The following is a 27386-nucleotide window of genomic DNA, read 5'->3' as shown; positions in this document are numbered from 1 at the left end:
TCATTTGGAGAATACATACAGTGAGCCCCAACTACCATAGCCTCCTTTGTCATCTGTAATGATTTCCCCAATAGTTTGCAATGTCAATGCATTCTTTAAGTCTTCCCATTTGCCAAGGTTCAGCTCAAACCTCTTTTCTTCCAAAGAGTCCTTCAAAAGCCTGTCCAATCAGGATCAATCGCACCCTTTTCCAAGTTTCCTCTACATCGTGTTAGTGCAATTTTTAAATATCAAATTCAGCTCAATAAGTGCACATCCTTTTGTGTTTGTGATTTTCTGGCCCTCATGCCTACGCAATGAGCTAACAGAGTACGTGCTATTTTCAGTATTTAGAGACAAAGAAAGAATGGCACCCAAAGTGTGGTTTTGTGTGTACACCAGAGAAGAGCACATTTAAAGCAAAGTGACTGGATGTCTTTTGTTAGCTGGGATTGTAGTTAAAACCAGAAGACTCTGCTGTCTTCACCCCAGTTAGAGATCTTTCTTCTCTTTCTGAAATTCTCTCAGCTCCAGAGGTGGCAATTTCCTTGCATGTGTTTGGAGAAACAAACTCAAAACAATATCTGCAAGGTGTAAAGCCTCCAGGAATCTGCTTCCTACAGTTTTTTTTTCCCCATCCATATGTTTCTCCATAACTCAAATAATTCCACTTCCACATAGAAACACACTCTCCTTTGCCATGGTGAAATTTTTTCCTAAAAAGTTGTCTTGGAAATAACTTTCATGAAATTTATCTTATACATCTGAATCTTATTTTTTAAATATCAAAACGTCTTTACATATACAATTAACATTTTACTCTTTTAATAATCCTGAGAGGCAGAAGAATTACTACTTTTTCCATTTTTCAGATGGAATAAGGAGTTCAGGTTTCTACTACTGGTTCTAAAATGAAACACAACCTACCATCCAACTTGGAATAAATGGTGCAAATCCCTCAGAACTTCACTTTCCTCAAAACTGGTCCCACTATTCCATACCTGCCTAAAATTAAGAGCTCTCTAGAACTGCAGATGTAGACTATTTTCCATGGGAAAAGACTGGAAAAAAATAATTCCCCTCCTTTGCAATTACACTTTGAGTTTTTTCTTTAAAAGTCTCATCAGAATGAAATACTCAAAAGATTTTGAGTTTGGAAAAGGCAAAACCTACAGTAAATAAAATCAGTGTCTAGTGCACAGTTAGTACTCACGGATATTAGCCATATGCTTCACATGGGTTATTTCATTTAATATTTACCACATCCTTCATCTATGCTGTCTTCCCTAGTATGTAAAGATGTGCATCCTCAAACTCACACACCAGTGTCACTGAACCTGGGAGTTAAGTGGAGACTGGTTGCCTCCAAGAGCCACGCTCTTGGCCAGTCTTCGGTCTTACGTACACTAAGGCAAGAGGAAGTTATCACATCCCTTGATTCACTCAGTTCTTCCCCCTGCCACGTAACGTGGTCATACTGCTTCTGCTTATTTTCCCACAAAAGCTAAACTAGAAGGGCAAAACGAAATAAAAAGGATATTGAACTTGTTCAGAGAAAAGCTGAGTCTCTAAGCAGCTGCCCGTTTTACTGTCAGTTGTAAAGAAAACAAGACATGGGATTCAAGCCAAGTCATCAGACTCAGATTCAGTTTTTGCATGATGATTTCTTTTCTAGCCAAAGTGTCTTCTCTCTTTCTTTTTGTTTTTGTTTTGGGGTGGTCGAAGTGGGGGCTATATAGGTATACAGTTAAAAGGAATGCCTCCCAGACTCAAAGTCTCCCTCAAGTTTTCGGACATTGGAAATGAAGCTTGATCTTGGGTGTGGCCCAGAGACAGAAGGTGTCAGGGATGGAGGAGCTCACTTTTCTCTTGGCTGAGACGCTCTGCTGCCAGGCTGCCCTTTTGAGAAGACAGCATGACCCGATCTGAACTGGTCTCCCAGGAAGGCCCTCTGCTCATGCCAGGATCCCCCTGATAGCTTCGTTCGACTCCACTTGTCACAGCAGGATCCTGAGAGACATGACAGCCCAAATGCAAAATGGAGATGAGTGACAGCCCAGCTCTCGCAGGGCCAGGGCAGGAGAAGGCTGAGCTGCTGAGTACAAAGAAGGGGCTGGAAAAGGGGGCATCTGGTGGTATCCAGAGCATTTATTCTTCCATTAGTTCTATAGCCTTCCCAATGAACACATCTCCAGAATCTGTTCAGTGGGCCGATAGGAGCACCTGGCTCTCTATTAAAGTGAGAGAACTGTTCTCTGCGCATTCATGTCTGTCTCTTTTCAAACAAGAGTCCTCTTCTTCTGTGTTTTGTCATTTCACTTTAAGGCATACCTACTGTTTGTGAGCGGGGGAGTGGAAGCATTATAGTCATGGAATAAAAAAGCATCCACATTTAATACCATCTTTCTGTCTTTAGGGGGGTAGGAAGTATTTAAATTCGGTGATAGACAATAGCTCACACATCCAAGCTGCTTTCAAATAACATCAGTCCAAACTCAAAGCAACGATAACCCCTCCTTCACTTATCTTAAAGATAATAACGTGTTAGAATTTATTCCCAAATTTGTTTTCTAAAAATGTCTGCATCTTTTTCATGTTTCTCTCTCAAGGGCTCTTTGAATAGCAGTTTGTATCTAATAAGCCTGTGTGGGACGCCTGCGTTTCATACCAAGACGGAGCCACTTGCTGTGCAAAGGAATGGAGTTAGAACCCTGGAATAATGGAGTGGAACTTTCAAAAAACAAAATTCCGAGAATCTCCCCTTGCTGAGCTTAACAAATGTCTTTGAAAACACCTCAATAGTAGTCTCCCGGGGCCCTGCAAAGTTCAATTGCTTGTGAGCATTCTGTGCCAGAAGTGACTGAGAATTATTAATTCCAGCCCCTACTTACTTCATTCCTAGGTGGAAGAGCAGAGGGGCAACAGCCGCCTGCACCCTGTGCTTTCCTAATCCGCTCCTAAAGGCTGTGGCTGCCCATTTCCTCGAATCTCAAAGATGCTCCAAGTATCTTCACCCCACACAGTGGCCAAATGCAAAATAAATCTGTCTTTCTGAGAGAGAAATAACCCTAGTTTTTATGTCAAAGGGGCAGAGAGAGTCTAATTTCAAATCAAATCATCTTCTGTCCAGTAGAGGGCAGCTGGTTCCAAATACATAACTTCAGTAATTTGCCCTTGTGTTACCAAGAGCCTTACCTATTTATTTTATTTTTATAAGGAAAAAATGCAGCCAAGATGTTCACGGCAAAATAATGCCTTGCTGTTGGCACCACTCACCTCTGTTCAGCAAAGTGTAGTACTTGGTCTGTGTGCAGCAGAATTGTGGGGAGATGGAAAAGGACTTGTTCAAATGCAGATTCTCAGAGCTACTGACCCAGAATTTCTGAGAAATAGGCCCTCAAAATCTACATTTTAACAAGCTCCCTAGATTATTTTTATATATGCTGCGGTTTAAGAACCTCAGTAGTCATTTGGTCACTTTGTCCCACCAAGCCCTGAAAGGCACCAGGGCGTATCTTCAGGATTTTCATGTATCTCAAGGAAAGACAAAGATATCAAAACATTCAAGCAGCAGCCCTCTGTTATAAAGGGCTAAAAAAGCAGAATTACTGTTACTGCTTCATTGAGCAGTTGCTATTATCTCCCATGCACCCACAGGGGAAATAACTGTGGCCCTAGGGAAATTATGCTCTTTAGTTACTATGTAAGGAATGTGAATGTTAACCAAGAAGCACAGGGAAATCTCTATGCTACCAAGTCCTTTCACAGTTACCAGCTACATGACCTGGACAATCCACTAGTGTGGCCTTAGTTCCCTCACTCTCACAATGGAGTTTATAGTACTTGCCCTGACGATTTCAGAGTTTTGTTTTGTTTTTTTCCTGCATCAACTGCCATCATACTTAGGAATGTTCTCAGTATATTTCTCAGTATATTTAACATATGCCTGTCTCACGGCTTACAGTTTATTATAATTACTGATTTGAGAAGCAGGAGCCATTGCTGTTCTATTCCTTCTTTGAAAAGTGTGAGTCTGGGTTACTCTGAATACCACTTAGGTCAAGAGACAAAGAGAAATTTCTGGTTACAATTTAGGTCTAGTTATAAACAACCTCCTTTCCAATACTTCTCTTTCTCTCTCTCCCTCCCATAGTTTTAATAGTTTCCTTTATTTATTTGATATAGAAAAAATAATAAAAAAGAGAGGAGTTTATTCACTAATTGTGTTTTCAATTTTTTTTTTTTTTTTTTTTTTTTGAGACAGGGTCTCACTCTTTCACCCAGGCTAGAGTGCAGTGGTGTGATCATAGCTCACTGAAACCTCAAATTCCTGGGCTCTAGTGGTCCTCCCACCATAGCCTCCCAAAGTGGTATGAGTGGATTATAGGTATGAGCCATCATATCTGGCTCAATTTTTAACTATATGTTAATATATGTAGGTATTTCTTCATATACATGTACATATCTGTGCATATATGTATACAAGCATATGTCTACTTTTACAAAGGAAATTGATTAGAAGAAGAGGATCTCTTTATCAGGGAATTGAGAGAGAGAGAGAGAGAGAGAGAGAGTAGTAGCTCCTACAAAAAAAGGTAGGTGCCTACAGATTTAATGATGGCATATCTCAAAGATTAAAGGTAATGGTAGAGTCACAAGATCTAATTAGAGTCCATAAACAAAGTTCTGCAAGGGAAAGAGCAAGTTATACCCAGCACGTATGTGCAACAATGGAAGAACCATTTCTCAGCTGTGATTTCTACAAGAAGCATCATTTAAGACAATGGAATCTACCTCTAAGCAGATCCTTGCACCAAACTTTGGCCAGTTGTATTGTTCCTCATGCCACTGGTCACAGGTGTTAGATAGGCACATTTCTGACATGCATTACCTCCAGTGGAGAAAAACAACTCAGAGTACATGACTGTATATTGTAAGTAAACAGATGCAGCCCACTAGGTAATCAGGAAAGCTCAAAGCCAGAACAAGAAATAGTGCCGAGTTGCAGGAGCGGCATGATAAGAGTTGAATAGTAACATCAGGGTCATTTTGTATGTCTTCCTGTCATTGAACATCTACCCTGGTTGTTGTTGGCAACTCTAGTCTTGGAAATATCAAGCAATATAAGTCACAAACTTCCTTTTATTTATGTATTCATCCACTAATTGATCGATTGATTGATTAGCAAGTATTTATTGAGTTCTTCCCAGGAACCAGTATTGAAAACTGAGGTTAAACTGAGGTTTTCTTGGGCCCCTCTGTATGGAATCCTTTTCAGATTTCCAAAAGCATCAAGCTTATCCTATAAAGCTGTCAAGGCTGTTATCATGAAATGATAAGCGGGAGGCTGAATGATTTTATACAAGCAGACTTAAAATGTGACATATGGTTTGCCTCTGCATTTTCTCTGTGCTTTGCATTTTATCTGAGATTATATAATTCGTATTTAAAACATGAAATGTATTGAAGCTCTATAGAGGAATCAGCACTTAGCCTCAAGAACTCTTGTAAAAAGTAACCCTCCCAGAAACTAGACCAGTGTTTTGAAAACTGTAAACAGTGACAGAAGGAACACAGATCAGAAACACAAAGACCTGGCTTAAAGATGACCAGTCACTAACAAGATCTCAGGTATAAAACAGCAATGCCATAACCTCTCCTATCCACCTCACAGTATTTTTGTAAGGATGAGATGATTATACAAACACAGATACACATTTCTGTAATCATTTGGAAAATACACTATGTTGTAAATGAAAGGTGGTCTTGTTATTCTGTTTTTTACACAAATGACCTTTGGAAAGAAGAAAAGAAGGAAGGAAAGAAGGAAGGGAGAAAGAAGGGAAGGAGAAAGGGAAGGAGGGAAGGAGAGCAGAAAAGAAATTAAGGAAGCAACAAACTAAGCAGTTGTAGGTAAATAACATCCAACATTTCAACACTGCTCTTTCCCATATATTTATTTCAGAGTTCTTTGTAATTCCCCTGAATTAGGTATGTATGGGAGAAAAATAATGAACTAAGGGCAAAACTTTGTATTTATAATAAACGGTGCCAAATGCTTGGCTTTGATAATCTTCTGGGCTTTATCAAATGTGTTTTCCCAGTTTCCATTGGTTACTGGGTAATGGAACGCTGACTTGGATCTCCAGGGAGCCAGATGGCTTCCTACTCACCACGCTGTATTCTCAGTCCGTACTATTAAGGCTTGCGAGTTGGGACAAGCAAAATGTTGTGGTTCTTAGGAAATTTTAAACTGTCATACAAGCACAACCTTCACAAGCCTACACATTTTCAAATACTAAAGAGGATGGAAAAGAAAGGGAAATATAACTGCAGGAACCATTTTCTCTGTAGATCAAAGAATTAATTGCACTTTCTCCATCTGACTGTTAGCACTAACAGTACAGGGACAAAAGCGGAAAGAGGAAGAGGCTATTTCCACAAGAAGAGGACAGTGCTTTCTATCAAGCTTTAACTTGCTTAGATCTGGAATTTTAAACCAAACAGGGAAAGGCAAATTTCAAGCTCCATTTACTTTTTAGCAAATCGGAACTTGTTGTCTCAATCGGAGTATAGTCAGACTTGTTTCTGGGCCACTGTGTTCATACTATGGCCATTTCTACCAAAATAACTTGGTTGGTAGAATTTGACTTTTAACTCCATTTAAAAGTCAGCAGCATCGTGCCCCTAGCACAACAGAAGGTGGGGAAATAGAGGTTAAGACTGGAAAGAGTTTTAAAGGAGAGGATATGCCTTTGAATACATTTCCATGCTCCTGTCCCTAAATTAGCACATCTTAAGGCTACGGATCAGTCAGAAACACTAATCTTCCTACAACCTACAATGAACATCTGTAATCTCAAACTACTTCCAGCTCTAAATGCCCTGATCCCAACTTTGATTCTAGGAAGAAACTTAAAGGCTACCATCCTAGCATTATGCTAGCAACTCACATAATTTGACAGGTAGAGGGCTCAGCGCCTGCCTTCCCACACTCTGGGACTTCGGTCTCTCTGTCAGCTTGCCATAAAGCAGACCCAGCTGCGCCTAGGGCAGAATAGCCCTGCAATTAGCAAGGAATCATCATTAGGAAGTAATTAGAGAGCTCTGCTGATATGTGAATCTGAGATAAACCTGCAGGCAATATCCCGGATTTTTCCTAATTATTTTATTTATTTAGGATATTCATTTAGGTTGACACAAAATGTCATTTAATTGAAAACTACTGGTAACTCTGGTGGTCTCCCCATTCTTCTTTTAGAGAAAGCATTCATTTTCATTTTCACGTCCCTCTTTTCTTATTTGGGGAAGAAAAATAATAACAAGAAGAAGACTAAGAAGAATGTGTCCCACCAGTTACGCTGGGCATTGAGCCAGAATTACAGCAAGCACTAGCGGCTGCAGCGATAAGAAGCAATAGATTTTAATTGGTGCCTGAGGGTGAGGGTCAGCTCTCTTGGAACAATGGGCATCTATGGTAGTAATTGACTGAGTCCTCTGTGGGAGTTTGAAAATGTCAGTAATGTCCTTCCAAATGGAAGCACAAAGGGCTTGGGACCAAGGAACAGAGACAGCATTAGCCAGTGGAGAAAATATGTAAATCAGTTGGTTAAATAATGCACTAATAAAGCTTAAGCTTAAGTGGTGGACACACACAAACACACCATAGAACACAAATTCAAAAGAAAGCAGACTGCTTTTAATATCAGAGAGGTGCCTTCCTGAGATTCAACATCTTTTTCCCCAGCACAGGTTCGGCTCTTCTACCGGACGACCTCTAAAATTCAAACACTTTTACTATCTGAGTCACACTCGATGGGTTTGGCTCTGAAGGAAAGCTGCATCCATCCCAGCGAAATCTGGGTGCTGATGGGGAGAGCATCATCATTTGTCAAGCTGTAGCTCTTCTCTTTCAAGGGAATTTGGGCCCGTTTGAGAACATAGTGGAGAGAATGATGAAGTACTAGTCTTTGGAACATCAGGCCCCACTTGATTCACCACAAATGCTTGGCTGCTTCTCTTACTGCCATGTTTCACTCCGTTTTTCTCATTTCCCCACCTTTTGCAATATTCACCCACTGCCCTGATCCAGGCAGGCTCCACGGGGTTCAATAAGTTTATAGGGACTGTATGATCTAAATCAACAGTTTGGATAACCGATCTTTCAAATAAACACTTTATAAGCTTTAGGGTGCAAAAGAGTAGGATATGTAATACATAATATGAAATTATTAAGATTTCAAGAAATGTAAGGGACAGTATCTGTACCAATGCAAACCTCATGCTCATTTCTACTTGCTTCCTCCAATCTATGAGCTCTTTGCAGACAGAGCCCTGTACTATGCATGCTTGTATCTCTGCTGCCGAGCAGTCAATAAATGTCGGTTCAACTGAATTATAATTTTCTATTGTGAATGTCATGACCCTGTGTTATACCAATCTGCTTCAGTGGCCAACTTAATGCTGCTTCCCTGACTTTTCCTGATTACAGTCCTCTCCAAACTCTTAGAGCCTTTGTCATCTGTATGATGCAAATGACACATTCCACCTCCTTATGTTATTTAAATGCATCCCTCCAATGGGCTGGTAAATTCTGTGAAGGCCATGCAAGGTTTATGCTTGTTTTGTATTCACCATTGTGCTTGCAATGAACCAGGCACAAGCTAGATGCTCAATAAAATATGTGTCCATTGATTTCTTCTTAATATTGCACCTCCAAATCTTATCAATAGTTCTGACTCACCAATAGTTACATGGGATAAATGCTGACTATATCAAATCTATAATAGGGCGAATTTTAGTTCTATTAATTCAATATTAATAATGTCACCACTGCCCATTTATTGATTTTACAAGCAAGACAAGAAAAAAGTTTATAACAATTGAAAATATGGCACGTGTGTGTAATCCCAGCTACTCAGAAGGCTGAGGTGGGAGGATCACTTAAGCCCAGGAGTTCGAAGGCTGCAGTGAGCTATGATGGTACCACTGTGCTCCAACCGGGCAACAGAGTGAGAGGTTTTCTTTGGGAAAAAAAAATGAAAATAAATTGCACTATTATATAAGAATTGTAATTCAAATGGGTCATGAAGACTTTTTTTGGGTTTAATTGTGATTATAGTCAAATATCAATGGAAATTAAACATCTTTTAAGGATCAAAATAGACAATCATTTAAATCTGAAAACCACTCAAAGCTATGCACTGTGCTTGTGAACACTGGTTTCTCACAGCACATTCACTGAAACACAGTTTTCATCTTCTTTTCCCCTTCTCCTTTGACAAATATTTACTTCTATGAGATCTTCCTAGAGTAGGCAAAGATAGAGTTCTATGTGCATAGCTATCATGACACATAAGTTCTGTGCGGTAACTGATTGTTTATACACTCATCTCCTCTATCAGACTGCACAATCCCTAAGAACCAGAACAGTGTCTTATATTTCCACTTACTAGTGCCTAAAAAAGATCTGAAACAAAATAGGCATTTAATAACTTTTGGTTGAGTTGACAAATGACAGCATAAGGCATGGCCGTATAATCTGAAACGGATAACGATGACAATGCAACTAACATTCATTGAATGTGTGTTAGGTTTTAGGCACCATTCTTTGCTTGTTTTGGCTCTTTACTGCCTATAACTACCTTATGATGTTGACACAATCATTATATTTTAGAGTAGAAGAAACTGCATCCCACAGAGGTTCACAACACACAAACCAACAAATGAAACCTTGTCTAAGGGCACACAACTAGTATGTAGCTTAGCTAGAATTTAAAGACAGGAGATTGGCTCCAGGGTCCATATATTAACCATTGCACCACAACTAATGACACCACTGAGCAAAAATTCACAATGGGGGAGTAGCTAGGAAAGACAGCATTAAAAGGACAAAAGTCCATTAAGTGTGGGCAGACACAAGGATATTTGAATCTGCTGCAGGGGAGCTGGGGAGCCTAGATCAAGGCCTGCCTAACTCCCACACTTGAGTCATAATTGTGTTTTCCTTCCTGGCAAAACCAATTTCGGCCACAGCCATCAACATCTTTTACCCCTTTGAAACCACTCAGGAAGAACAGAAAGATAAGGGTAAATTGTACTCCTTCTGCAGGTCTTAATAAGTTCCTGGTAAATTAGCTCTCCCCTCTCTTGGAGATCTCAAGAGATTGTTAAACTTGTACGGCTGAAAATATTCACAGTTTTATTATTTCTTTTGCTTCTACCCTCTGTCTTCATTGTGCCGTTTTTGTATTGGCTCTCTCTCATTACTGTTTAAATCATTTGCAGTCATCTCTGCCATCTTCTCTGTTGGCTTCACATCTGTTCCTTTCCTCCTACGCCTCTTCTTATCTGTGAGAGGTTGTGTATTCAGGATGCTTTCATTTTATCCCTCCTTTGTTTCTTGGATTCATCCGCATTGTCCTTTTCTCTACTTACAGGCATGCTCATTTCCTGGCGGCAGATGCTATCAATGGGGCAACACTTACTATTCTGCTCTCAGACAAACACACATAACCCCAAGCAGCCAAAGAAGAAGAGATTTCTCTGTCTCTCCCAGCCATTGCATTGCATATCCCACAGTGCAGACCTTTTCACCTGGGAGGGTCTAGGCCTGCTTGTTACCTACAAACTCTAGTGTTTGTCCTGCAAAACTTAATTTAAGTAGTTGACTTGAAACGTTATGAGATGAGGTGCATTTGCGACCTTAGGGACCCAGTGAAATAAGGGAGTGGGTGACTAGAGAAACAGAGGGGACAAAACCATGACAAGAAGATTTGGTCAAAAGAAAGGTCAGGGCAGCAAAAGGAACGTTACAATGGAAACAATTTAGCCCGTGAGGCTGGTGATACTCTCTTAATTTCTTCAGAGAAGAAATAGCGGTTTTATTAAAGATTCATCCACGTTGACTTTGTTTTCCTGACAGCACCAACAGAGAGCTTGGGGCAGTTCTGCTACACTGGAGTGAAACATCTCCACTCTAGTAAATATGGCAAATTTCCTACAGCAGCTGACATTCATCTCCATCCATCACGAGAGCGGCACAGGCTATTCACTAGAAACAAATGTTCTAGATACAGTACGTCAAACACCGGATGATGGAAACCCCTGAGAAACCACAGGGAGTGTGCTGGAAGCAAACAGACCAGAATGTTGAAAAGACCTCTGACCATTTTCCACGGCAGAGCGTAACTTGGAACCAACCAGAAATAATGCATTTGACCTTCATAAAAGGGTAATGGATGGGCACTTAACATTAGACCAGCCAGACTTCAGAGAACACGAGCTCTAATAAGGACAGATGATGAGGCAAAAATAAATAAATAAGTAGGTGGAGAGATAATTAAATTGAAAAAAAAAATCCCTCCTCAAAGAGGACTAAGCAGATAGTCTATTACGCATATTTGAAAAACAGTCAGCCTCTGAAAGTTTTCCTTTCGTCTTTGACAATTTCGGATCTCCTGGCTACAGAGGTATCCTAACTTCTGATAACCAGTCAGTGATATAAATAACATGCAGTCTCCAGATCAATCTTACTTCATAATATTTGGAAACTAGTTTAGGTTATCATTACTTCGATTAACTTCATTTGATAAAAGAGAATACAACCAAAACATAGAGTTCTATTTTTTTTTTATAGAAAGAGCATTATCTAAAATTAGAAAAGATTTATTTGTGGACTTATGTATCATCTTTCTACCTACCTATTTATCTAGCTAACTACCCATATCTTTTCTTTTTGTTTAAACATAGATGTAGCTAATAAAATTCTAATTTACAATGTCAATAACCTATAAACTTGATCCACATATAGATATAAACTTAGTTTATTAAATCACTAATTCATAATTAATATTTAATGTATTAGATTGCTTATTATATGTGATAGACTTAACATCTTACCAATGAAAACTAACAAATATATGATGATAATTATGCAGGAAGCTTCCTTCTAACAAAGAAGTACTTAGTACTACCTAATGCCGCATGACATAAAACAGTAAACTACAAGTTAACCTGATCAGTTCTGAGAACCCAGGCAAATCAGGAGATAGGGGGATGGGGAGAGACAGAGGGAAGGAAAAAATAGGTTTTGGAACCCATGCACTGTTCATAATTTATTGTCTGCACATGCTTTTCTTTATTATTAATTTTAAAAAAATTTCTTGTAACATCAGTTTTAGAAAGATACAGATAATATCCAATACAAATCAACTAGATACTTACTATGTAATGTAACATATTGTGTTAAAATGGAAAAGAGTGATTTTATTAGCTTTTCTTTGTTTATGAATGTTATCATAAGTGCTTTGATTTATATAAAATAGTATAGGGTACGTGGCTATTTCAGATATAGTTCAGCGTCCTAGATCAGTGTTTTATTTTTCCAACCATGTTCTATAGAGCCCAGGAGTTCAAGAGAGCTCCCCAAGGCTTCCTTTGTGTGACAAGGGGGTTGTCTAGTGGGCACTGTTCCTGGCACTCTGTTCCTATTTCAAAGAGAACATTTTGCACTGCTTATTCTGTAGCTTGTTTAAAACCTAGGAGATAACTGCTAGAAAATCACTCCAAGAAAAAATATAGATGCGACATGCTTTCTTGGATATTATTTTCTTAGTGCTCAAGAAGAAAAGTGAACAATGCTTGATGGACTGAAAAAGTATAACACTCAGCTATACCCAAAACAGGATCAGAGGAGATGATCTTGCCCTTTAGTTATCATTCCCCAGGTTAAGTGTAGGGAAGTGAGCGTTTATTCACTAAAAAAGTCACTTCTATTGAAGTTTGGAAAATGCCACTTCCACTCTGTCTCTGAGTTCGTGCTTGGCACTTCTTTATGAATGAAACATACATTCTTTTTAAAAGATTAGAGGCGAACGGATGATCTTGTGTACAAAGGGACAGATGAAAGAGTTAGGGTGGAATGAGCAAGTGTTGCATGTCTGCCAAGGGAAATGTCACGCACCCCCTTTGATGTATTATAGAATACCCGAGCTCCCCTTGGCCTCACCACATAATGGCAAGTGAGTGCTATGCAAAGTCCTGGCATTTTAAATATTAATCATGTTCTTCTTGGTTAAAAAAGATAAAATTATACATTATGACCTAGAAATGACTAAAATCTACAGGGAATCTCTACTGTTTATTCACTTGAAAGAATTAATTTTATAATTAGAGAAAATAAATGAACCAAAGCTGATTTTACAGGGCACTTTCCTTTTCATGTTCCAGCCAGAAAGTCCAAAACCCAACCTAAGTTCAATTCAAATACTGAGCCATGTGTTGGACAGCCACTGTATACCAAAGCCCTAGGCTCGGCACGCTAAAGACTACAAAGCTGATCCAGGCACTTTATCCCATCTAGGACCTCGTATTTTAAAGGAGGGATTAGATGTGGTCAAAACCAAGTATAATCAGAAGTGTGAGAAAAGTGCTAGAAAAAAAGAAAACAAGTGCCTTGAAGATGCTAGGGAGTGAGACGATATCATTGGGGATATTGATTAGATTTTACAGGAGAAGTAACGTTTAAGATTTACTTTCAAGGCATAATGATCTTTGTCATTCACTAGTTCCATGTAACCTCAGGCAGGTCGCTAAACTCTCAGGGACTCAGTTTCCCTATCTGTCAAACAAAAGAGTAGAATCTGAGTATCCCCAACATCTTTTAGGTTTGGATTCTATGACTACATGATTCTTCCTAAGGGAAGTTGAGGGACCCTATCAACCTCACTTCTTCCCTGTCCTCAAAAGTCAAATACATGGTATACAGATCACCCAAGCAAATGACTAGAGGAATGAAGCATGCCCGGATATAAAGAGACAAGGAGTCAACAAACAATCAAATTTTTATTTAGAAAGTGTCGCATGCAGTATAGTAATTAAAACCTAAACATCTGGAGAAAATGGAAACAGTGTTTAATGCTGGCTTGTACCAAGGATCCCACAGCAATGATCAATGTGTTCTGAGGAGCTAGGGTGCTATTTATAGGATGAAAGTCTTGGAAGATTCTCTCAGCACGAATGATATAAATTAAGTGGTGATAACACAAATGAGAAGGAACTGGGGTGCGAAGGGGGCGCAGGAAACATAAAGAACAAATACTGTCTAGGTTTTTTTCTTCCTTAAAAACATAGTGTGCAGAGAACATGAGACTATAACAACTATAAGAATGTGCTGTTCCAAATTTTAAAAATACAAGCTTTTCTTTTTTCCCTTTTCTTTCCCAATGAATTCCACTAGGGGTTTTGTTTTCCTTACCCTTGAAGATGTTATCTAACCTTTCATGGAGGAAGAACAGCTAGGGTTGGTTGGGGGTGATGGGAAGGTGTCGCTGATAGATATGCAGAGAGTATATGGAAGTTTTTTCTTTTCAGGCAGAATACAAATAAACTCGGAGAGAATTTAAGAGTGAGACTGAGTGAGATTTCAACATTTTTTTTTTTCTTCGCTACATTTTTATTAGATCTTCCTATCACCCTCTGCATCCAAGCTGTTCCTTTCAGGTACGGGTTAAATCATCTTTTCTTATAGCAGACTCTATGTGTGTGGCCAATAAACCTCTCCTGACACAAACAAGCCTTGGGATTTATCATGAACTGGAGGTGGGAGAAGTGTTCTCCCTCTGAGACGTGGTGACAGATAGCTAGCCTGCCTCTCCTCTGGCACTGGGACCCACTCAGCCTTGTTCTGTTGGGCCAACCTCATATATCAGAGGCCAGGTGAAGGGTCCCTTCTGAAAGAGACTAGGAATGAGCTAGGATAACACCTGAGAGTGGGCTTTCTATGTCTTTTAGTTAGTCCAGATTTCTTAGACTGACATATGATGAGATTACAGTTTTTACTGTAACAGACCTGCCCAAGGAAAGCTGCTGTAATTTACAGCAGGCTTGCAGAGAAAGAGCCCATGGATGATCATCAATTTAAACTGTAAATAAGAGCCTGGTTTATTCTGGACTCTGATCCCAATAATGCCCCTAACAAGCTGCCTGCAAAGCCAGGGCATGATGCCCGCTGTGTGAAGCACGATGATTGAAGAACTGCTCTTGTCCTCACAAACCGCTAAAAATAGCAATAAGAATGTGAAGGCAAAACAGGTTTCTGGGAATTCAAGACAGTTACCCTGATGTTGTCAGTTTTATTCCAGTTGCTCCCACTGGTGTGAAAAGCAGAGGGAAGTGTCTGGTACAAAAGATTTTAACTTGCTAGATTGCACCCTAGAGACCTGAAAGAATTAATATAACTTTTTAAAGGAGCCTGTCTTTTTTCACTGGAGGATAGCAGCAGTCCTAGGAGAACTGGAGCAAACTTGGATGCCTTTGTTCTGCATAATTAATAGAGCCTGACATTTCTTTTTTCTTCTTCTTCTTTCTTTTTTTTTTTCATAAACTCTCATTGATTGGGGAAAATATATTCACACTTTAAATGTTGTGCAAGTACTATCTCTTTGGTTCAAATATGTACCTTTGAGGGAGAGGAATATATATTTCATGGTGATAAATTCACCTCATAAGTAGAAAAACTGTACACAAATATACTGCTATGACAACTTTATTGATTCTGTACCATTGTAAAGACCTTCATTGTCCTCCAATATTCCTTAAATCTATCAGCATCTCAGAAAGTGACCCTAAAGGCCTCATTTATCTGTAGAGGAGAAGATCTTTTCCTTTAGGTTCACTCATAAACATGGCAATTTAAACAACTCAGAACCACTTCTGCTTCTGGAAAGTAACAGGCCCCAAGAAAGCTATTCCATCATAGTCATGAACACCGACTTCTCTTTTTCTGGAACTACGGTGTGCCAAGTCTTAAGATCAGCTAAATGCCCATGGCCAAATGCCCTTTTTAAAGTCCTTCACATAACTACAGACCAACTGTGCAGCCTGATTAATATTGGTGTATTGAACTGAGTGGATTTGATTGTAAGGTTCTTTGCTGTGTTACCTCTAAGCTTCCCGTCCAGTCTTAGGGGCTGCGTCTGACTTGAGAATCTCACTCTGAGTCCAGCTCCTGAAAATAATCTTGGAGTCTCTGAATCCTTACCATATCTTCTACAACTACAGAAAAGCCTATAATCATATGCAATGTTTGGCATCTTATCTTTTTTTATCACGTTCTTCTCTAACAGCATCAATAAAGCAGACCATCAGTAGATTAGAACAATTCTAAGGTCTCTTCCACCTCTAAATTCCTTTATTTTTGCCTGTATCACTTCACAAATGGAGAAAATGTAAATGACTCACTGAAAGTCACCTTTTAGGTAGAAATAGATGCAAAGCAGGGACCTAGATTCCTGAATTTTAGTTCAGGGAATCTTTCAATTACAAAAAGTCATGCTGCATTTACTACTAGAATATAGGAACTTGGAGGTGTGATGCCGGTTTATCTCTCTTTATATCCTATGAGGCATAGCACATTTCCTAGCATACAGTTTGTTGATTGTTAAATTAAATTTACTAAAAATGTGAACTAGAGGAAAAATCAATAGGTATTACAAAAATCGATTCAAAGTCAACAAACAACTAAATCTTGTTACAAAAATAAAGGATACAAGTTCAGTTCCTCCATTTGGGACTGCATACAGAAGATCAAAATTGTTTAGATGTAATTATTGATGAAGTAACCAGCCAGGAAGGGGAAGATAGAAATGTCCACACTATAGTTCTAAATGTGTGAGATTGACATTATTGAGCTATGCTATATGATGCTGTGGCTATCAGCCACATGTGCCTATATAAATTTAAATTAACTAAAATTAAATGAAATTTAAAATCCAGTTACTCAATTAACACTAGCTATATTTCAAACACTCAACAGCCACAAGTTGTTAGTGTCTAAAGCATGGGGCAGCTTAGAAAAACATTTCCGTCATCACAGAAAGTTCTTCTGGACACTGCTATTTATAGAGGATAATCATTACTACTACTTCTAATAATCATATAAAGCAGGAGGAACAGGAAGATAAGAAACGAGAATGAAGTAAGGAGAACACATTGATTAAACCTTTACTATTCTGTGCTCAACACTTGAAATGCTTAATTTCACATAATCCTTACAACTCCCCTCACGAGGCAGGTACTGTAATTATCCCCATTTTAAATGTAATGTTACTGTGCTTAAAGAGATTAAGTACAGCACCATACTGATACACTTGGTGATTGGTTTAGCTGGGTTTTTACTCAAGCCATCTGACTCCAGAGTTTTTGTTCAACTGAAAAGTTAGACTGCTTCTACTGAAGAACTTGAAATGCTTACAGCCAGAGGGAACATTATACTTCACACTAGTTGTTCTTAATCCTGGATACATATCAGAAGCATCTGGGGTGCTTTCTCAAGATATTATAGTTACACAAGCCCCAATCCAGAGCAACAGCAGCGGGGCTTGAGCTTGCACATTTGGGGACCAGCTATTAATAGTTCCTTTGATGCGCCTCCAGAGTTGAGACTGATTGCTTGACAGATATTCTTATCACCTTCTGCAGTCTAGATGACAAAATGCAGAACCAACCTAAGGTCACTAATAGTAGCTAATGAAAAACCTGAGATGAGAAAATACTATCAGTGCTACCATAATAACAGAATGTGGCACAGGACATATTAATGAACAACACTTTTCTATTTCCTGGTGGATATTATTAGTTCATGTGACCTATGTAATATTTATAAATTAAATGTCAGAATTCATAATTTGGTAATGCAAGTTTGTAAGAACAAAGGTACAGATGTAGCACCACTCTCCTTTTGAGACAAATATGTCTTTCTGATTTAAAAGCAAACATTTTCTTCCTAAAAAAAGATAACATCTCTGAAGAGTAGATAAGCCATCGTAATAGAGGTATGATGTAGTGGAAGAAGTGTGATTGCTAACTAATAAACCTGGATTCTAGTCCCAATTGCGCCAATAATTGCAATGGGGACAAACCATTTCCTTTCTCTGAACCCCAGTTTTCTCATCTGTCAAGGGTGCTGGATATGGTGATCTCTAAGGCTTATTGCAGCTAAGGTCTATGCTCAGATGGGACTAACCTCACCACTCTTTCCAAGCTACCTCTTCTGCCAAATGCACTGCCTCTATCCTGGCATTTCTGTACAGGTTGAACAAACTTTAAAAATAAAACTTTCTACCTGCTGTAGGACGATGTGTTCACTTAAACTTTAGTAAACCTATTTATTCCATGCCAAGGGAAAACTGGGACAGCAGATGAAAACCCATCTTCTCTGCTGTCTTGTCAAGGCTCATTCTGATTCTTGTGACTGACCGGTCAGAGCTCTTACCAGAGAGTCAGCAGCACCCACTCAACAAGACCCATTCCCCGTAGCTGCCTTTCAGAAATGGTAGCTCTACCTACCCCTCGCCCTCCTATATTCACAGCTGCTGATCTGAAAATTATGATGTGACAGACATTTCACAACCTTAACATCCATCAACTCATCTTTACATTTCTAATCCCAGCTCAACCGTAATGGATTTTTAGGTAGCTAGAGGTTAGCCAACCAAGACAGAAGTCACGTCATGAATAAGTAGCATGCTAAATATACATTTCTTACCTTACGCTTGTTGGTAGGACACACATAGAGATAGCTTAAAATCGTTTTCAAACCAACTTTATCATTCAGCTTCTCATAGGTTGTTCCATAATCGGTTGACCTATAATTCAAAAGGAGCATTAATGAGGACAGAAGTATACGTCATTTGGCTGCTTGTCAGTATAATGCATGTTTTACATAGTAGAATGGCTCTCGGGAGGTTTCTAAATGATTCATGTAGTATATAATGATGCTTAATTATGTACACAGTAGCATCATGTGAGTGGTTAACATTTGCATTTAAATTGAATTGGTAAAAATTAAAACACCATCTCTCTACTGCTGCTTAATGTACGCACAGTGCATAAAAGATGTGGTTCATTTAAAAAGATTAAGAGATGAGGGTGGCCCTTGAATTGACCAAGGAATTAAAGAGCTTGTAGTTAGATATGACATTTCCAAACTTTTGTTTTACCTTTGGCATAGAGGAAAAGCAGGTTCTCCTGATTTATCTACAAATTGTGTTTGCTTTCATGAGTCAGAGAATATATGGTGGGTCGTTCCCTTCAAAGGTCATTCAGTCTGTTCTATTATTTAAGAGCAAGAAAATGTCTCAATAATAAGTGAAATTTCACGATCTTACTCAATGGCCTTTTCCAGTGTTAAGCAACCCGGAGTTAGGAGGACAGCAATTCTTAGCACTGAATCTGTATGTCTCGTAGATTCTCTCATCTTTATCTAGCCATTGGTAAATGACATATTAATTCATATTGAATAATAGGTTTTAATTGCCTTTTCTATGAAAAAATTTCTGTATTTCAAAAATTTTAATATTATTGATCATCACGACAACCATGTGTTGTGGGGATAATTATCTGCATTTGAAGAAAGCAGTTGAGAGAACTTCAGTGACTTGCTCAAAGAAAATAGCTAATAAACAGGCCAGTTAGAATTTGAATTCAGGTATTCCGGCTCAAATTCTTATGTTGCTTTCATTATACCTCAGTTTTTCTTTTCTTTCTTTTTTTTTAATTTAAAGAAGACAGATATAAAATTTCCTTTCAGCTGTTTTTTTTTTCTTCACATGAGAGATTCTCAATAAAATTCAGTCATTCATTCACATTTTTAGAACTCCCAAAATGTATCAGACACTGTACTAAGTGCCAGGATACAATACACAGCTCTTTCAGTCAAGTACCTAACAGCTTTATTTGAGAGAAAGAAATATAAACAAATAGTTATAATGTGTTAAATGCAATGATAGAGATATGAATTAACAAATGCTTAGAAAATAAAGTTTGTTTAATTAGAAACACACAAAAATGCAATAATTTTAATTCATTTCTGTTACTAAGAAAAGTTACAAATTCCTACAGATTGCAATGACTAAATAGAAGTAGTCTGTGATAACAACATCACTACCATTCATTACTCTGGACCAGGCAGCAGAACAAGAAAGTTTGATAATAGTGATCCTGGAATTAGGAATTAAGGATTTATTATGGTTGGAAATTCAAAACATTTCTTCCTAAAATGAGTACGTAGATGGTAAATACAAAAGAGTCAATACTTTAGAAAATTTAGATGACATTCCAAATGACTGAGTAATAAGGAAGTATGTAAAACTTCTTGAAAGAACTATAAACCTTGAAAATGGGTAAGTTTAGAAAAGGTAAGTAGAAAGAGTATCATAGACCAACAGGTACCTTGGATAATAGAAATATATAACCGGCTCTCTTCAGGACGAGTCTTTCATAATCAAACAAACACTGGCTTCATAGCCAAGAATATTTGAGGAGCATTCCTCAACCCTTTCACAGGAGGTTTTATCATGAACCACAACAAAGATTCTTCAAATGCTCCTTCCATACCTATCTTTTTCTCCCCAAATTCACAGCTGATGAGAAATTTCTTGCTACTCTCTAATGTCTGAGATTTCTTTCCTTACTCAGTCCACTCTTGGTGTTTGCCTTTTTCCCACTCTCATCCTAGCCTTCCTGGGTCAACGTCCTCTTTGCACTAGGTCTTGCTTGTCTCCAAAATCTTGCTAACCTTCTTCTAGCTCCTTTTATTGTATAGGGTTTTTCTTTTTCTATTCATTACTCTGAACAATACTCATAAGTTTGAGAATAAACAAACAGATGCAAAATCTACCATAGGGGGTGGTGGGAAGAGGATGAAATGTATAAATACTGCTATATTATTAATAATAAGTTCAGCCTAGTGATTAGGTGGAAATCAGTAGGACTACATTGGAGATAAGAGAATGGTTCAATTTTCCTGGTGGAATAATAGGATAGGAGGCTAAAGAAGTAGAACAGTCTACAGAGGGTGTGATGAGTGGTTATAATTTCTAAATTGATTCTTGAGCTATTCAATGAATATTTTTTTACATTTAAAAATATATGCCATACAAAGGCAAATGAAGATTATTCTATAAGGATTCTATATAGAATCATTCTTATTTGTATGTGTGTGTGTAGGTGTGTCTGTGTGGGTGGGTGAGTGGATGTGTATTTAACTCTAATCTCAATGTGACAAGATGAAAATAGAGTGACTAACTCAGATTTACTTTAGCAACTTTTTTTTCAGAGAGCTTAAACTATGTTATTGGCATTTTTCTCTTATTATAACATCACATGTCCACAAATCTAGATCCCTCAAGGTGTCTGTCATTGTTTGTTTGTTTGTTTGTTTGTTTTATGCCATCTCTTGCTTCTTGATTTTACCAAGCTCAAAAACTGGCCCATAATTTGCTAATTCTCCATTCCAACAGAGCTGCATGTTTGTACATTATGGCTTTGTAATGAGCAACAGATAGATAGATAAAAAACGATGCATTTTCACACACCCAAGTGGTACAGATTAGCAGTTGCCCAGGGGCGTCCCACAAAACCAGAATTAGACAGAGTGTTGATAGATGTTATGAGGAGAACTAACCAACAGCTGCCATACATTGGTAGGGTGGTAAAAGAGGGAAAAAAATTACATACTTGCAAGCCTGTCAGTAAATCATTACTGCACCAAGTTCTCTAAGTTCTCTGAGCAGTTGCTCCTGCTGGCCTCATTACCATGGCATCTCAGCTGGGGACCTCCTACTTTTCTGCTTTTCCTCACAGTCCAGCCACCAAAGATTAAGGGCTGGCACAGCAGAGGTCCTCAATAAATTGCTCCAGTGTCACAACCAGCACCTGTGCTGACTGGTCAATGGCTATGCTGATCATCCTGCACCCCAGTGGTGGAGACAGTGACCTTGGGGTGCCGCATTACACCCTGGAAGGCAACCTGGTGCCCATCTGCAAACCCCAATTTACAGCTAAGAGATGCTTACAGTTATACTCGCAGGGTCAGTTGTGGGATCCGTAGTCTCCTAGGGACATGGGCTCTGCAAGGGCAGAGGAGACAGGCTGAACAGTAGCCTGGCTGGCAAGCCAAGATACTGGTTAAATATTTTAAGGATCATACCTAGATATGGGAGAAAGGGATATTTTCCAAGATCAAAAAATGGTGGGGAGTGCTGATTAGGCAAAATGTAATGTTCTTTTACTTCATAACTTTTCACAAATTGCATTATTCTAATATACATTGAACCCCTAAAGTGCATACTTCATGCAGCATTTTCCACACATATTTGATTATAGGATCCATTCTTGAGGGATACGGAATGAGATTAGTGTTCTGAGCAAACTACATTGAGAAACACAGTATCAGGGACAAAAACAGCAAAAGAAAGATATGGATCTTGGCTTCATAAAAAAGGAGGAACAGTAAAAATACTTTAAATAAATGAAATTTGCAAACACAGATGACAACCTGTACTAACCACAAAGTGACTACCATTATAATGGGAAAACAAAGAAAAAGGAAGAAATCTTAAAATATATATCACATATAGACATAATAAAAGTGCAATATATGCAGCCTTGAATTCTTGACTTATACCATTTTTAAAAACATTTCAAAGCAATTATTTTTATTCTCAGGCTTTGTTTACAGGTTGATTTATCTGTAGATGAAAAACAGAGCTTCTGTCAACACCTATGCTGTGTCAGAAGAAGCTGAAAGCTTAAAAAGATAAGCATTACAGGAAAATAAATATGCAAGTTATTAAATCAACACTCACCTCCTTTTGCTTTTGATCTTTAATCCTTAGTCTACCATTTTTACAAATATATCTTAGTGACTGTTAGAACATTTGAAAGAGTGTCTGCATTTAAGGATTTATTAATACTATATACAGAGAGCTCAGACGAGTTGCTCTAAGGGGTGGAGAAACCACAACCCATGCACCTCACCTGCCTTCCAAGAGCTTATGATTTTTTTGCAATGGCAAAATCTCCTAATACATTTAAAGAAATGATCAATACAGGTTATGACTAGTTTCCATAAAGAGTTGTAGAAATGCAGTGTGTGACTGGATTTCTTCTTCCATAATTTTATGACACCAAATGAGTTACTAAATAAGCACAGAATCATTTGTAAACTAAATTAATCCATAAAAATGCAGAGCACAATGACTGGCATATAATAAGCAAACTATAAATGATAGCTTTTGTTTTTCATTTTCTAACTTTTCATTTCTTGATTATGTTTGGTATTCTTTGCCCAAGACTTACTAAACCACGTAACATGAACCCTTAAGGAAAATCTCAGTCACTGAAAATTATTTCAATTTAAGTTACTTAGAAGAGAAAATACTCATGAAGCCATTACACCATTTTTAAATGTAGCCAAATTTAGTCTATCATACTTCTTTGGAGGGTATGTGCTGATAGTTTTATGTGGGACTTGGATCACAGCTTTAATGGTAAGAGCTGGAGTAGGAGAGTTAAAGATTCTATACTCTGCTTCTATAATTGTGCCAGAATCCCATCGCTGAATAGATTATTATGCTTAAGAAACCTAACAGATAATATAATAAAAATGAATTTTCATTGGGTGCATACAGTGTGATCTAAACTATTCACAAGCGGAATCCTATGAGACAGACACTGATATGTACCACATATTACAAATAAGGAGGACTTGAAAATGTAACCAACCTATTTAGGGCCAAAGAACTTGGAAGGTGCAGAGTCTACCCAGGTCACCACACCAGAGCTCGCATTCTTAACCCCTTATTTCAGTGCCTCCATCAAAAGTCACAAGGTGGAAAAGAAGATGTATTTAGAAAACCCAGTCGAGTGTTGCTTGTGAGGCGAACATGATAACCACTACACTGTGGAAATTCCTCCCATAGCTGAGAATTTCTTAATAAAAGAAATATGAACTGAAACTGTTTGATGTTCTACATTGTGTGGACCCAAGCCTGGTTTTCCTTCACACCTACTAAAAGGACAGAGGGCCTGCCAGGGGGAATCAATTTAAAGAAATGTATGAGCAGAAACTCTCACAAGGATCTAAGAAGAAAAGAAGGTATATCTTTTATCTGATCCATTCTGGCTTCTGGGGAGGCTAAAAACATGGGCAGAGTGGTTGGGGTCAATCTCTTAATGACTTGATAATGCCTCGTTAAGATTACCAAGATGTCTTAACCTAATAGAAAAAGCAAGTTTTAGAAGCCAAATAGGGCTGCAGTCAGGCACTCACTAGCTCAGTAACCAGTGCGTGCCCTGGTTTCCACAATAAATAAATCTTCTTTCAGTACTCAAGACTGGTCATATAAAATTCACATTCCAATTTTTACCTGATAGGTTTGCAATATAATTGTGAGATGCCTGACCCTTAATATCACTTCTTTCTCTGCCTCCTCCCCACTCCCTGTCCACTACAGCCTTGCCATTCCCTTTACTTGAAAAGCTCTTTCCCCAGATACCCCAACAGATGGCTTCTGCATTTCTTTCTCAACACTGCTCACATTGTATGCAATAGCAACATCTCTCTCTCCCCCAGAAAACTCTGTCCTCCTTAGGCACTTTTATTTTTCCTTCATAATATTTATCCCTACCTGATATATTTTTTACTGATGTTTTGTCTGTGTTCCCCCACCAGAATGTACACTCCATTCAAGTAGGGAGGATGTCTGATTTGTGCACCGCTGTCTTCCTAGCACTCAGAACAGTGCCCTGGGCACAGTAGGCACTCACAATTTGTTTTTGACTGACATGTTGCCTTGATGGATCCTTGTTTTTCTTGCGTGGCCCACTGAATTTCCATGAAATCAAAATCAAAAATCCGACATAATCTGGCAAAGACGTTTGGCTGCTTTAGCCCCTGCTATTAGAAGATACAATTGGCTGCATGGGAAGAAGAGGGATAGGGTACTGGGCATGTTCTATGCTCTCTACTATTTTTTAATTAATAAACTTTATTTCTTTGAGCAGTTTTAGGTTTATAGAAATTGAGTGGAAAGTACCTGGTTCTCATATACCCCCATCCCAAGTCCCCACACATGCATAGACTCCTCCATTGTCAATGTCCTCCACCAGAGTGTTACATTTGTTACAATCAAAGAACCTACAGTGATACACAGTCATAAACCTTTTATATCAGGGTTTGTTCTTGGCATACATTTCATGGGTTTTGACAAATCTATAAAGTCATGTATCCATTATGTTGATATCTTAAATAGTTTTACTAAATTTAAAATCTTCTCTGCTACTCCTATTCATCCCTGCCATTTCATTAATCCATAATAACCACCAATCTATTTACTGTTTCCATAGATTTGCCCTTTTAAGAATGTCATATTTAGGTATATCTCATTTTATTGCACTTCACTTTATTGTGCTTCACAAATATTGCTTTCTTTTTCTCTTTTCTTTCTTTCTTTCTTTTTTTTTTTTTTTTTGCTAATTATAGGTTTCTGGCAATCTTGCATGGAGAAAGTCTATTAGCACCAATGTCAGGTACTCATGTCATGTCCTTGTGTCACATTGTGGAAATTCTCATAATATTTCAAACTTTTTCATTATTATTATTATATCTGTCATAGTAGTCTGTGATCAGTAATCTTTGATGTTACTATTGTAATTGTCTATATTATGGGCATCGAAAACATTGCCCATATAAGATGCCAAACTTAATCAATAAATGTGTGTGTGTGTTCTGACTGCTCCACCAACCAGTCATTCCTGTCTCTCTCCTTCTTCTCGGGCATACATATTCCTTGAAACACAACAATATTGAAATTGTAGGATCAATAATCCTACAAAAGCTCTTAAGTGTCCAAATAAAAGGAAGAGTTGCATTTCTTCTCACTTGAAATTGAAACCTAGAAATGATTAAGCTTAGTGAGGAAGGTGTTTTGAAAGCTGAGACAGACTTGTGCCAAACAGTTAGCCAAGTTGTGAATGCAAAGGAAAAGGTCCTGGTGAAAATTAAAAGTGCTGCTGCAGCAAACACACAAATGATAAGAAAGCAAAATGACCTTATTGCTGACATGGACAAAGTTTTAGTGGTCTAGATAGAAGATCAAACCAACAACATTCCCTTAAGCCAAAGCCTGATCCAGAGCAAGGGCCTCTTCACAACTTTGAAGGCTAAGAGAGGTTAAGGAAGCTACAGAAGAAAATTCTGAAGCCAGCAGAGGTTGGTTCATGAGGTTTAAAAAAAGAAGCCACCTCCATAACATAAAAATCCAAGGTGAAGCAGCAAGTGCTAATGTTGAATGTACAGCAAGTCATCCAGAAGATCTAGCTAAGATCATTGATAAAGGTGGCTACACCAAATAACACATTTTCAATGTAGACAAAACAGAATTCTGTCATAAAATTATGGCATCTGGGATTGCATAGCTAGAGAGGAGAAGCCAATCCCTGGCTTCAAAGCTTCAAAGGACCGGCTGACTCTCTTGTTAAGGGCTAATGCAGCTGGTGACTTGAAGTTGAAGCCAATGCTCATTTACCATTCTGAAAATCCTAGGGCCCTTAAAAAGTATGCTAAATCTACTCTTCCTGTACTCTATGAATAAAACAACAGAGTCTGAATGACATCACATCTATTTATAACCTGGCTTACTGAATATTTTAAGCACATTTTTGATACCTACTGCTCAGATAAAAAATATTCTTTTCAAAATACTACTGCTCATTGACAATGCACCTAGGCACCCAAGAGCTATGATGGAGAAGTACCATGAGAGTAACGTCATTTTCATGCTTGGTAGCCCAACAGCCATTCTGTAGCTCATGGATCAAGGAGTAATTTTGAATTTCCTGTCTTATTTTTTAAGAAATACATTGTATGAGGCTATCACTGCCATAGATAGCAATTCCTCTGATGGATCTGGGCAAAGTATATTAAAATTCTTCTGGAATTCTAAATGGCATTTAGAACATTTGTGATTCATGGGAAGAACTGAAAATAACAATATTAAGAAGACTTTGGAGGAAGTTGATTCCAACCCCCATGGATGACTTTGATAGGTTCAAGACTTCAGTGGAGGGAGTAACTGCAGATGTGTGGAAATATCAAGAGAACTAGGACGAGAAGTGAAGTCTGCAAATGTGACTGAATTGCTGCAATCTCATGATATTACTCAAATGGATGAGGAGTTACTTGTCAGGGATGAGAAAAGAAAGGAATTTTTTTGAGATGGAATATACTCCTGGTGAAGATGCTATGCACACTGTTGAAATGACAACAAAGGATTTCGAATATTACATAAACTAGTTGATACGGTAGTGGCAGGGTTTGAGAAGATTGACCCCAATGTTGAAATAAGTTGTATTGTGGGTAAAATGCTATCAAAGAGCACCACATGCTACAAAGAAATCTTTCATGAAAAGAAGAGTCCATCACTGCATCAAACTTTATTGTTGTCTTATTTTAATAAATTAACACAACCACCCCAACCTTCAGCAGCCACCACTCTGATCGGTCAGAAGCCATCAACACTGAGGCAAGACACTCTGTGAGCAAAAAGATTATGACTCACTGA

General features: G+C 38.3%; 1 protein-coding gene across 6 annotated transcripts in view; it reads right to left on the bottom strand.

The window, feature by feature from the left end:
* Positions 1 to 27386, bottom strand: part of SORCS1 (sortilin related VPS10 domain containing receptor 1) — a 459027-nt gene that overhangs the window by 185952 nt on the left and 245689 nt on the right. For all 6 annotated transcript variants that reach the window (XM_045568059.1, XM_045568058.1, XM_045568062.1 and 3 more), the window contains exon 3: positions 18527 to 18626. In XM_045568059.1, the coding sequence (XP_045424015.1) occupies positions 18527 to 18626 (100 nt within the window). The remainder of the gene's footprint in view (positions 1 to 18526; positions 18627 to 27386) is intronic.

The sequence above is a fragment of the Lemur catta genome, chromosome 14 (assembly GCF_020740605.2).
Source record: "Lemur catta isolate mLemCat1 chromosome 14, mLemCat1.pri, whole genome shotgun sequence".
Taxonomy (NCBI): domain Eukaryota; kingdom Metazoa; phylum Chordata; class Mammalia; order Primates; family Lemuridae; genus Lemur; species Lemur catta.
Note: the sequence above shows the minus strand (reverse complement) of the source record. Positions and strands in the feature narration are given on the sequence as shown.